Source organism: Odontesthes bonariensis, chromosome 18, assembly GCF_027942865.1.
Source record: "Odontesthes bonariensis isolate fOdoBon6 chromosome 18, fOdoBon6.hap1, whole genome shotgun sequence".
Lineage (NCBI taxonomy): Eukaryota > Metazoa > Chordata > Actinopteri > Atheriniformes > Atherinopsidae > Odontesthes > Odontesthes bonariensis.
Genome location: NC_134523.1, coordinates 18,101,882 through 18,115,044, shown reverse-complemented (window position 1 = coordinate 18,115,044; position 13,163 = coordinate 18,101,882). Strand labels below are relative to the sequence as shown.

Below are 13,163 nucleotides of genomic sequence, written 5' to 3'. Positions count from 1 at the left end.
TTGTCCCATCATTTCTGAAACTCTGACATCAAAGTTGAAATGAGCATCTGTGAGCATTGAGCATATAATAGACATTTTTAAATCCAGGTTAAAGACATTTCTGTTCTCATGTGTCTATGCATGAAATATCTTTTAACTTATCTAGACTGTTGCTTGTTTTTAAATTCATTTAAATGATTTTATTTGTTTCTCTTTATATTCTTCTATGTATTTTTAATTTTTATTTATTTTTATTTTATGTAAAGCACTTTGAATTGTTTGTACATGAAATGTGCTATATAAATAAATTTGATTTGATTTGATATAAATCATAAATAATAAAAACCCTGCGTTTTACACTTCCGGGTTTTAATTATAGTGCATAAAATACATTTGTAGAGTCTTTATTTAGATGGTGAAGTGGCAGCTTTTTGGGTTATTTTTTAAAAACGTTTTGAATAACGCCACTTTTCATTATCACTGCTTCAAGCAGGGGTTGTAAACACACTGGGTGTGTTGATGGAAGTAACCGGTGAGCGGCAGCAGCGCACCTAGAGCCGCTGAGAGAGAGAGAAACCTCTCAGGAAGAGGAAGAGCGTAACCTACAGGGTGAACTAGGAGGGGGTGTCCATCTTATTTACACCCGCGATACGTTTAATTGTTGTTTGGGGAGTTTTTAGGAAGGAAAAAAGTTTAAACCCGGGTAAGTTGACGCAGTTAAAAGTATATCTGCAACGAAGCGTTGCAGCGCCGAGATCTGGAGCTGCAGAAAGAGCTGATTTTTGTCACGAGGCCTGTTTTCTGACGATGCGCCATATTGGATTTCAGTCGGCGTCTGTAGCCGTTAGCGGTTTTTAGCTTAGCGAGCTAACCGTGGCTACGTTAAGCCCTGCGTATAAGTAACGCTGTTATTATTTAACGTTGGATTTATCCACATCGTTTTTGCTATTATTTCGACTTGGTTTGGAAGAATTAATGACAATAAATGTACCGCAGAGGTCAGCTTTAGAAATGAGCAGCTTGGAGAAGTTTACAGCGATTAAATGCTTAGCCCGTTTAGGTTTGAGCCATTACAATTTGTAATTACGTTACCAAGTTATTTGTTTCACGAGTAATATATTATCTAAATGTCCTCTTAAAGAGGACAGTATTGATATATTATTTAATTTAAGCAGGTTAAATTAATCATGAAAACAACATTTTGAGTAAGAATTCAGTGTTGCATGCACGCAACTTCAACATAGGATAGGTTTAATTCTACCCTGCCGATGGCTCATTATTCCAGGATGGGTAAGCTCACCTTATTAGGACGAATTATTTCAAGTTGTTATCTGTATCTGTATTAAGTTAAAGCAGTTGGGCAGTATAAGATTAGCTCAATCGATTGTCAGAGAATGGTGTGACCGGCGTTTCGTGCTTGGCTGCAGGGCCTGAACGCAGCGCATTTATAGTTTTGTGTCCACCTCTTGTTTTTTTTTAGGTCTACAGACATGAGCAGTTCAGAGGAAGTATCATGGATCTCCTGGTTCTGTGGACTAAGGGGAAATGAGTTTTTCTGTGAGGTGAGTTGCCTCAGTCTCATTAAATGTTCTGGCTCAGGTGGTAATTGGTTATATTTAAAAAGTTGAAGCAAAAGCTGGACTTGGTTTCAGTATACACACTGCCAGCTGTGAGACTGAACTGTGACCTTTAAACAATCCCTACAGGCTCATATTTTCAAATATATTATTGGTGTTACTGGAGGAAATTGCTTCCTTGTTTCTCTATGTGCGTTTGGATTTGATTCTCAATTAATGACAAAATCGCGTACTTGTCTGTGTTTTGGAACAACAGGTTGATGAAGACTACATCCAGGACAAGTTCAACCTGACAGGGCTCAATGAGCAGGTTCCTCATTACCGTCAGGCCCTAGACATGATTTTAGACCTTGAACCAGGTTTGTGTGTTGCCAATACGTGTTCGGATTAAAGTAAATGAAGATATTCGATGACTTGCGTCTGCAAATCACGTCGCCAATGTTTATCTCGGCTGATTTGTAAGATTGATCTGTCCTCTTCAGATGATTTGAGTGTAACTCCAAACTGTGCCTCGTCATTGATGTTGTTTATTCAGAAAAATCTCAACCTTCCTCTTTCAGAAAGACAAAGAAGACACTCTGTGTTTTCTGTCCCTTTGTTTCTCCTCCTCGGCACAGCTTTGCTTGTCTTAACTGTCACAGACGATAAAAATGGTGGAAACACTTTCTGTTCTGAGCCTCTTGGTTTTCTTCTTCAGATGAAGAGCTGGAGGACAATCCCAACCAGAGTGACCTGATTGAGCAGGCTGCTGAGATGCTTTATGGCCTCATCCACGCGCGCTACATCCTCACGAACCGAGGCATCGCACAGATGGTAGGGGCCAAACCCAACTGTCTGGTGTTCAATGTGAAAGCTGTGTGTGTTTGTAGTGTTTGATTATAATCCTGAAAGTATCAGTGTTTATGTTACGTGAGAAAGGGCTGCATAATTATTCAAATCTTCGTCTCGGCCAAAGTTTTGACTTTGTGGTATTGGAAATGTGTCGTCTGTCAACAGAATGCAAAGCAAAGGCAAATCAAGTGCTCCCTATCGCTGCACTACACCTTGGCTTCTCCACACTTTGTCTTTATCCATCAACGTGACAGACTGGATTACAAAAATCCCAAAATAAAGGAGAGACACTAACAACAAAGCAGATGTTGCGTTAGCTTAAACTGGCATAAACACTCCCGGTTTTAAAAATCTGCACCATTGCATCTGAAATATGGACAAATAATTCCCAGGAAATTAAGTGAAACTGACTGTGTCAATCTGCTGTAACCTCGAATTAATTCGAACCCTCATCCTGGTCCGTACGGATTTAATATAAAGTGGAAGTTGATGTTCGTAATCAAACGTGTCGAGAAAGACGGTTGCAGAGGCGACTGTGGTTAGGTTTTGGGTTTTTGCTTTGACCAGACGAGTGGACACTGGAATCACCAGTTACACTTTAGGGCTCTCTGCGATTTTTCCCCGACTCTGCTACGGCCCACTTGGTCAGGAGGAGATCCTGCAGCATGTGCTCCCTCTGCTCTGAGGACGCCGCTGCACCCTTATGTTTCATGGAGGTCACAAGGCTTCCAGTCCTTTGCTAAAAAGTCTTTGTTGAAAGTCCCGTCAGGGTGGGTGTAGCTCAGGAGGAGCAGCAGTTATCTTCCAACGTGTTGCTGTGTCCATTGTAAAATTGGTTTGAAATGAGAGTTGATAGACACTTGTTATTACAGTGATTCTTTATTATTCTTATTTCTACTTTTTCAGCTGGAGAAGTACCAGCAGGGAGATTTTGGCTATTGCCCCCGGGTCTATTGTGAGAATCAGCCTATGCTTCCCATTGGTGAGTAAAAAGATATGTAAAATATGTTAAATATAGTCGCTGTCCCATAAATGCTTGATTGATACAACAGGAAGTATTTGCACCACGGTAGCAGTGCAGGATTTGTTTGTGTGAGATATAGCTGATATCTAAGCCAGTTTCCTCTTTCCTTTGTTCTTCACCTTCCTCTTCTTCTTCTTCTTCTTCCTCCACAGGCCTGTCAGACATCCCAGGAGAGGCCATGGTGAAGTTGTACTGCCCTAAATGCATGGATGTCTACACACCCAAGTCCTCCCGGCACCACCACACAGATGGAGCATATTTTGGCACCGGTTTCCCCCACATGCTCTTCATGGTTCACCCAGAGTACAGACCCAAGAGGCCCGCCAATCAGTTTGTCCCGAGGTTAGTAAGGCTTAAAGGCGCCAGGCATCCACTTGACAGCATTAATTTGCTGATTTGTCATAATAAGTACATGTAGGTAACTTCATTTATATTTAAATGTGCCTGAAGTCAGGCCAAAAGATTCCAGATTGTGCACACGTTGGCACAACTATAGCTGGTTAAGCAGAAACTGGTATTTGTCAATGGCGGATCGATTGAAGAACCTCAACCATCAGTGATGCATACAAGCCTGCAAATTGATGTTTGTTTTTTTTACATTTGAAAATAATTAGTCTGTTACGAGTGTTGTTAAATTGGTACATTTGGATCATGTAAATAGATCGACACCAAGTAAAACTGTAGCTTTAAGGCCTCAGTCTGTGTTGACGTAAAGGCTTCATACAAGTGACAAATGCATCTTTTGACTTTTTTATTTTTTATTTTTTTTTTAACTGTAACTTCCTGTTAACAAAACTGTAAACATTTTATGATGTCACCTTCTTCAGCATACGTCAAATCAACATTTTTATTCCAGCAGAGGTTCATGACTTTAATTGATTAGACAAACATTATTCTTGTATCCAAGTATTAATTTTGACTCTTTGACATCTATGATGACGACTGTCAGGGCGGGTTGATGAGCGTGTTGCATCCCTCAGATTTTACTAGGAGTCTTTGCCCTGCTTCGTGCTTTAAAGGCACATCAAAGTATTTAACTGTTTTGTCACCGTTGTTTCTCTGCAGGCTGTACGGATTCAAGATCCACCCCATGGCCTATCAGCTGCAGCTGCAAGCCGCGTCCAGCTTCAAGAGCCCCGTCAAGGCCATCCGCTAGAGCAAACGGGACTCAGGATGATGATGATGATGATGATGATGATGAGGAGGAGGAGGAGAAAGAGGAAGAATCTTGACAGAAAAGACAGGAATGAATCATAAGGAGAGGGGTCACCTGCATTTTACAGAGCTGCTCAGATGACCCCTCCCCATAATGAGGACTGTATTATTTTGATTTAGGTTAGCACATATGAGAAAAGTGTAAAGATTTGAGTGTGAGCGAGATGTTAAAAAAAAACAAAAAAAAAAACACGCAGCCATGATCTGTATGACACACACACACACACACACACACACATGATACATGAATACAGCCGCACACTTGGTTTACCGTACCAAACTCACCCGTGCCAAAACAGATGTGTGTGGTGTGCCTCTCCTCAAAGGAAGCAATGTCTGAGCCAGTTTTCACCTCTGGCTCTGTGGTGGCTCTGTATTTGGCACAGTTTGGTGATCGGTGGTGATAAACCCTCCGTCTTAGGACGCCTCCTGTCCCCGTTAACCCCACCCACCCCCACCCCACCGTGCATGTACACTCAGGCTGGCACTCGCAGAGACAGTTTGGAAGCTGTGGGCGGGTGTTTTCCCTGTATCGCTCATATGTAGAATTTGGTTTGGTCTGGTGTGTTTTTGGGGAGCTGTTGCTCAGAGCATTTTGTTAAATTTGCCTTAAGGTACAGAAAAACACCCGGGTTGTTTCGCTTTTCAAGAGGCAGAGATTCTTTTAATTTCTTTCTGCTGTTAGAGGACGTAGAGTTAGAAACAGGTCAAATTAATATGAATTTTTGAATCATCAAACAATTGTAATGAGCCTGCGTCGTTTCTCCAGCTGTCTGTGCGTGTGTCAAACATCTGTACTGATACCTAAGAATATAATCTGTGCTACTTTTTGTTTGTTTTTATTTTGGATTTTCGGAAAAAGGCCCAACTCCCCTTATAGCAGGTTTGTACTGTCGGCTTCCCTCCATCGTAGCTTCAGTTCCACTGCAGAAGTAGTTTGACATCTTAGAGTGAATCAGGGTTATATCTTTATAGCAGAGACGACGTCTCATAACAATCCCCTTAGACTGTGGGTGGAGAAACCGCCTATAAACTTCATGTTATTACATCCATACTAGTTGAAGCCTAATATTTTGTTTGTTGAATCTGTTCAGAAACTCAAAATGTAAAGACGTTGTTCCTGCCATGATGAACACCACGACAAGCTGAGGGTTTTTTTTTTTTTTTTTTTTTTTTGTATATTTTCAACAAACAAGATGCAAACGTGAGCTTTATGGGTGCTGGCTGTTTTTAAAGCTCACCTGTTACATCTTTTTTTTTTATCCAGGTGTTACGCTCCAGTTAGCGGTAGCCAGGGAACAACCTGTGAGAGAAACCGCGAACGCAGTCGCAAATCTGTTGATTTGAGTCTTGTTTTTAAAGGAGGAAATAAACAAGTTCCCATTTGTCTTTAAAGACCTTAAACGCACATAGTTAAGAACAATGCAGGCCTCAGATCTTTGTAGTTTTGTCCGAAGCCTACAACGGCTGATGGTGCGACGCCGGGCCAATAATGTTAGAAAAAAATATTTTCGTTTTTCTTTAAATGTATTAAACAGGATACATATTGAGGTGTTCAAAGGATCCTGCGTTTATGGGAAATTTTGCCTCAAACTCTGAAATCAAATCATTTGTCCAGAATAAACAGACTTGGTTTTACCTGATCAAAGGTGGATCGTGTTACCTGGACAGAGCCGGGCTTGCTGTTATCACCGCTCTTTTTGCTAAGCTACTCTCCCGCTGTCGTGATGAGCTATTTCACATTAAGTTATGGGTCCTCTGCTCCACCTCCACACTGGATATTCACCAAAATGTCAAACTGCTCCTGCAAAGAATGAGGATTCTCAGAGAATTTTGACAATCTGAATCCTTCGGCTCACTCCACCACCGCACTGATCCCACTGTTGTCTCTTCAGCTCGGTCATTATTTATGTTCAGTTTCAGAGACGGACAGAAATCCCACCCCTCATCCTCACCCGACGGTCAACAGCCCTTCTGTCAGTCCCACGGCTCTTTGTGCGACTGCAGCAGATTTCGCTTTTGGTTTTCACAATACAGGAAAAATGGTATTTATGTGTCCAGATTTTAACTAATGTTTGTGTTGTTGTCTTTGTGTGACTGTGGACGGGTGAGCAGGATTCAGAACTCTCAATAAACTTCTATTTTCTTTTCATATTCTTCAGTCCTTTTACCTTTATTTCAACGCTTGTATTTCTGCCTTTGCGCCACCTGGAGAAAAACTTAAAACCTCGGAAAAGCAAAGAATTCCTGTATCTGTTTTTATTTTAAATTTCTCTTCCTACAGCAGATAAAAAAAGAAAAAGAGAGATAATATAATGCAGAATGACGACCCGCATTCTTCACATGTGTTTTCAGTTTGGAGCTCTGGGAGTTTTCCTGTGATGGCAGAGGGAGTGATGGTTGTCTGGCTTTGGGGTGTGGTTCCAGTGACATTTCACATGACTTGAGAAATGGCAGCATTAAGCAAACAAAACAATTACACAGTAATGACACAAAATCATAAGATCTCAGTCATGCCTCTGTGATTACTTTTAAATCAATGTAGTCATCTGATATTTATACATATATATATATATACACATGGGGAAAAAAGTCAAAAGTGAAAATATGCTCCTCAAATTCAATTCAACCCCACAAAACACCTTAAGACCCAAACATATAGCTTCTTTAAGTATGAATCATCAAATGTGTTATTCCCCCTCTGCATAGTAGCTGAAGAAACAACCAGCAAGGCTGAGTTGTTCTCATGTGGTTGAACACAGTCAGTTTTTCCAGAGGGAGAATAGGAGGAGTTTCCTCATGACTCAGGATAACCTCAAACCACACAGCCCTAGGACCTGCCCTTCTCCCTCATTTTTGAGCAAATACTTCAACTTTGTGAGGAGGACTCACCTGTTTTTGTTTCGTGAAGCACTGATTGCGTTGTTAACAGTGTATAGTCAATGAAAGGTAACGTGTCAGGGGCCCTAAGGCGGCTCCAAGACTGTCTTTAGTGTATTAATGGAAATTTTATTTCATTCGATGCGCTCATATCACAACATGGGTTAGGAAGCAATAAATTTCTAGAATACCAACAACTTAAATCTATAATAACTAAGAAATATATCCTCCAACAACCAGACTTACAACTCCCCATTAGGGTAGCAGAATTTTTAAGCTTCTGCACACCAAAACTGCTAAAAAAAATATATAAATTACTGTCTAAGATGGATGATACAATTTCTTTACCATCCTCAAAATGGGAGGCAGATCTATCCCTCAGTTCTAATTCTAACCATAACTTCTGGCCACAAATATGTTTGAACACCTTCAGAATGACTCAAAATCCTAATTTGCAGCTCATACAATACAAAATCCTTCACAGAACACATTATACAGGACAAAGGATGTTCAGGATGGATCTGACACACTCAAATATCTGCTCACATTGCACAGATAACACACCTGATAATTATGCATACGCTTTATGGTTTTGTGAGCCTGTCCAGAAGTTTTGGCTTGAGGTCTGTGAGGACCTATCAACATGGCTAAAGTGTAGTATTCCTGCATGCCCCACACTGTGCATACTGGGTGACTTGGACAACATCAACATGGAAATTAACTCCGCACACATGGTCCTCACAGTGCTATGTATCGCAAAGAAAACTATTCTCATGAACTGGAAAGCAAAGAGGAATCTGTGTATTAACCAGTTTAGAAATTTTCTTTTAGATTATATTAGCATGGAAACAATGTCTGCCTCCTCAAAAGATCAACTGGCTGAATTTCATTCTCTGGTCCCCGCTGATTAGCTTTATCACATAGTGGGGGTGGTGTGTTGCTGTCCCGCTGCTCTGTGCGGTCGGTTGTGTGTTGGGGGGCTGTGTGGCTTCGGGTTTCTGGTGGTCTCTCGGGTCGTGGGGGCCGGGTTGATCATTGCTGGGGGGGACTGTGTGTCTGGCCTGGTTGACAGTTTGGGGGACTTGTGGGTGGAGCTGTCTTGCGGTGTTGGGCGTGGTCTCTTGGTGGGCATGGGAGGGTGGTCGCTGGCTCTGGGTCGGGTGGCCACGCCGCTCTGGCGTGGGGTGTAGTGTTGGGCCTGGGCCCTGGTGTCTGGGCGCTGCCTTGCGCCCCGGGGGGTGCCCTGCCTGTGCCCGGGGGGGTCTGGTTGCCCTGGGCACGCCGCCTTGAAGGTGGGTCGGTGCGGGCCCTGGTGTCGGGCTGGTTGCTCTGGGGTCTCTGAAGTGCCTGCAGGCTGTTCTTTGTTAGGGTGGGGTGGCGTGCGGTGGGGTGTGGTGGTGCTTCTCCCCTGTTGGGGGCGGCTTGGGTGGGCCTGGGTGATGGGCCCCCCATGCAGCTCTGCGGGCCCCGGACCTGGTGAACATCGAGCCCTCCTGCTCTGTGGTGGATCCCAGGAAACAGGGGTGCCTACTGCAGCCATTCCTTGGCTGCCCTCTCCGGGGGAGCCTCTCTCCCCCGGTCTTCTAGATCCCCATACCCTCTCCCTTCTGGCTCCTGTACACAGCACACATTCACACACGTAGGGTTTGAGGGCGGGTGTGTTCTGTGGGGGGCAGTGGATGGGTCCACGTAGGTGGTCCCCTTTGCTGCACTCTGCAGCCCCCCGCCCTTGTTTTAATTACACCTTAGACATTACTAATCATGAGACACACACACACACACACACACGCACACACACACGCACACACGCACACACACACACACACACACACACACACACACACACAGATTAGGTTTTGGGGGGCGATAGCACTGAGTGGTATCTGGTGGGCGGGGCTCTTTGGGTATGTAGGCTGCCCGGAGGGCCACGCTCCCAGTTCCACAAGGTTGCTTGCCCCTCAATTTTAAATGCTCACTATTAGAAAATATCAAAGAGCCAGAGGGGAGAGGGGAGGGGTCTTCCCGCACCCCTGTTGCCTGGTTGCTGCCTGGGGCGGGGGGTCAGGAGGAGGAGTTGTCCTGCTGGTTCGGGGTCTGTGGTGGCTGGGGGGCCGCTGGATGTGCCCGCTACGCCACACTCCAGCGGAGGTGGGGGATGGATGCATGTGCTGTGCGAGTGTTTGTAGATGTGTTTTATTTATTTATTTTTTTATGTATGTATGTATGTATTTATTTATTTATTTATTTATATATATATTTATTTTATTATTTTTATTATTATTATTATTATTATTATTATTATTATTATTATTATTATCATTATTTTTTTTATTTATTTTTTTCTCTTATATGATTTATGGGGTGACTGGGTCTGGTTCTGGCTCCTGCTGTCCTCTTGCTTGCTTGTGCTGTTCCTGATGGGGGGGAGGGGCATTGCTTCTCCCCGCGGCTCGCGGCCTCACCCACCTGTGGGCACGTCTTGACTCCCAGGGAGCTTGCCCAGGGGCACTGGGGCAGGCGCTGGCCCACTGCGGTTGGCAGGGTGGTTTTGGTGGTGCTCGGGCTCGCGGGGGCCGGTTCCGGCGCGCGGCCCACGTCTGGGTGGCGGGGGCCTGGCGGGGCTGGTAGGCTGCCGCCTCTGGTCGTCAGGGGGGCTCTCCCGGGTTCTGTGCTCCTTGGGGGCTGTTGTTGGCCTGGGTCTGGGGGCCCTCTCGGCCTGCTTCTGATTGCTTGGGGGGGGGGGGGTGACACTATACACTGATATTTAAGCATGGTTATTATGTGGGACCATCTATGTGTATTGCATGTTCATGCACACACACTCACACTCACACTCACACTCACACTCACACTCACACTCACACACATTCATTAGCCCAGTAACATGCTCACTATGCTCACTAAGCAGTTGTTGTGCTGTCCTGTGGTTCAAGATCACCTGTGCATTATATGAGATTGCTGCTGCTTGTGTTTTTTGGTTTGTTTGTTTGTGTGTTTGTTCTCTGCTTGTCTGCTTCCAGGTGCTCCTGGTGCTTCTAAGGCTGGATTCCCCACAAAAGCCGTGAATCGTCTTCAGTTTTGTTTTTACAGGTGTAGCAGCTGGTTGTCTGATTTTTCATTGTTTTTTATGTTTGTCTCTTCATGTTTCTGTTCTTTTTTTCTCTTCTTCGCTTTCCCTCTTTCTCTGTCCCCCGGTCCGGTTCGGCACCATTATCATATCATGTTAAATATTGTAACAAAAATAAATAAATAAAAATGAGGAGTTGAGCTTTACATTCATAAAGCTTCCCTTGGCATAGCAAATGTGTTTAGCATAAACGGTATTCAGATTACAATTCTGCTGCCATAATGCTGAACAGGACAAGGGAAAAAAAAAAAAAAAAAAAAGAAAAAAAAAAAAAAGAAAAAAAAAAGCTGGTCTGCTCGGCTTAGTCATGTAAAATTATAAGCCTCTGCCACACCCAGATGCAACGGGGACACACATTTTCTCTCACGTGTCTCCTGGGATGCTGTTTTCCAACAGATACGAGTATTAAGGAAGGAGACCACATGTGAAAAAACGCCCCGTAAATACATGCTGCGTTTTAGGAGGCTTTCCTCTGCAGCTGCAGAGTGTGCTGAGGTTCGCAAAAGAAAGTCACACGTCCTGGTAAAGATCCAACAAAGGTCTGACTTCATGAATACAAGCTGACAGTTTGGAGAGTTTTGTGTTTCTCCAAGTCTGTTAGAGGATTTCATGGTTCGGAAGCAGTGAAGAGAGTTGACTCAGTGATCAAAGTTCCATGGAAATTAACAATTTATACTTGCTTGAATTTCCTTCGGGATCAAAAAAGTATGTATCTATCTATCTTGTAAGAGTTTTTTTCAGCATTCAGCAGAAGTGCAGTCATGTACAGACATGTAGAGCTTTGCAACTCTTTCAATCCTTCTTGTTGTTGCTCAACCGGGTTGTTGATTGCACTGCAATTATGAGTGATCAAGCCACTACACGTGAGCTTTTCGTTTTATTCCACTTGTGTATTTCTGACTTTATGTTTGATCCCATTGTGTCCCAAAAAATCTGATTTTTCTGCTGGACTTTGACTTAATTCGCTTTCCCCGTGTTCACCGCTAACCCCATGAACTGTGATTGGCCTTCAGCGCACCACAGCATGATGCAGCCACCGACATGCTTTATGCCTCTGATGCAACATTGTAATGAGAGTTGTCTGGTCAGAAAGCTCAGACAGTAAAAGATTCTTCGTATGGAGCTTTCCTGTGAATTATACATGAAATGTTTGAGGGTTGCAGCCATGTTAACCTCACAACTCCAGGACTGGGAATGTTGGTCCATTAAAAAAAAAAAAGAATACAAACTATAATATTTTCATGCTCTTTAGAGGATTAATTATGCAGACTTTGGTGACAGTTGATAATGAATCAATGCTGGGGTTGCCATAGTGTGTGTTTTATGCAGTATAGTATAATTTTGGTTGATTACATTAAATTTGGTTTAGGTATTTATGGTTATGAATCCGGATGAAGGTCAAATTTACATTTATACTCACCATATATCAATAACAACATGATGGGTCGTGCACATTTTATGCCCATTAAATCAAATTCAGCATGGAGGTGTTTTTATCTCATATGCCTTGTTTCGTAAACATCATTTAAAAAGTTTTAGATATTTTTAATATGTATGCTAAGAAATGTCAGTTTTGCAGTCAAGGGCTTAATCTGATTTTAAGTCCCCCCAAAAAAGCTGAAAAAGTCCTGAAAAAGCTTATAAATTCTCACTTCCCTCCACAATAATCTGATATTTAAACAGAAACACTAGCAGATCTGAGGCTGCATTTCATTTCCCATGGAAGTTGGAACTCAGTGCTGGGAATGATGTCACAACCGAGTTGACTATATTCCCCTCGGAGGTCAGAAAACCTGCATGATTTCTTACAAGCTTAGCTATTATTAGCAATACATGCTGATGACTATGCATTATGCATTTGCGCATACGCACTATGATACAGAGACTGGGCAGTGGCTCCCTATGCGTGTGACTGATTTACAGCCACAAATCTCCACTTTTTAAGTGCTGCACTGCCATGTTGGATTTTGAAGAAGGTGACTCAGAAGTTTCTCCACCTGTCTAAGTCATTAATCCGAATTACAAGGGTTTGAAACTCCTGATGTCCACGCCTTATACAGGAAAATTACTGGTAAAATAACACTGGGCTTGTCATTTTATAGGACTTGTAATGTTGAAAAAGTGACTTTGATAATCCCCTAAATCTAAGATCCAGTCCATCAATCATGAAATTCACTCAGCTGTAATATATGTTTTGCACTAATTAGCTAATTAGCATGTTAGCTAGTGTGCTAATGTTAGCAATTTTAGTTTATCCAAGTTTATCCGCCAGGAATGAATCAAAACTGTTAAAGAAATTAAATTAAAAAAAAACTCCTATAGCTAAAAACACAATCTTGTACTTTTTTTTTATTTCATACTCTGCATTCACTCTTGTAAAACTATCGTTTGTCCATGAAAGATGGACCAACAGTTGAAACCTCAAGTTCAACATTTCGCCATCACTAGCAGGGGTTTCTGCCACTAAAATTGATATGCAAAGATGCATGCATAGATCTTAGGGATCTTGGACATTAATTACTTATTGGGA

General features: G+C 42.8%; 1 protein-coding gene across 1 annotated transcript; it reads left to right on the top strand.

Moving 5' to 3' along the window:
• Positions 1 to 547: 547 nt before the first annotated feature.
• csnk2b (casein kinase 2, beta polypeptide) lies at positions 548 to 6,780 on the top strand. The gene is made up of 7 exons (XM_075449296.1): positions 548 to 682; positions 1,460 to 1,541; positions 1,813 to 1,915; positions 2,254 to 2,369; positions 3,294 to 3,369; positions 3,564 to 3,753; positions 4,477 to 6,780. Exons 2-7 carry the CDS (start codon positions 1,470 to 1,472, stop codon positions 4,565 to 4,567), a joined length of 648 nt encoding a protein of 215 aa, XP_075305411.1. The 5' UTR covers positions 548 to 682; positions 1,460 to 1,469; the 3' UTR covers positions 4,568 to 6,780.
• Positions 6,781 to 13,163: the final 6,383 nt, after the last annotated feature.

Excerpts from the sequence above, each read along its gene's own strand:
- csnk2b (XM_075449296.1), top strand. The coding sequence starts at position 1,470 with ATGAGCAGTTCAGAGGAAGTATCATGGATCTCCTGGTTCTGTGGACTA. Across the intron at positions 1,916-2,253 it reads GATTTTAGACCTTGAACCAG|ATGAAGAGCTGGAGGACAAT; the intron begins GTTTGTGTGTTG and ends TTTCTTCTTCAG. Across the intron at positions 3,370-3,563 it reads TCAGCCTATGCTTCCCATTG|GCCTGTCAGACATCCCAGGA; the intron begins GTGAGTAAAAAG and ends CTTCCTCCACAG.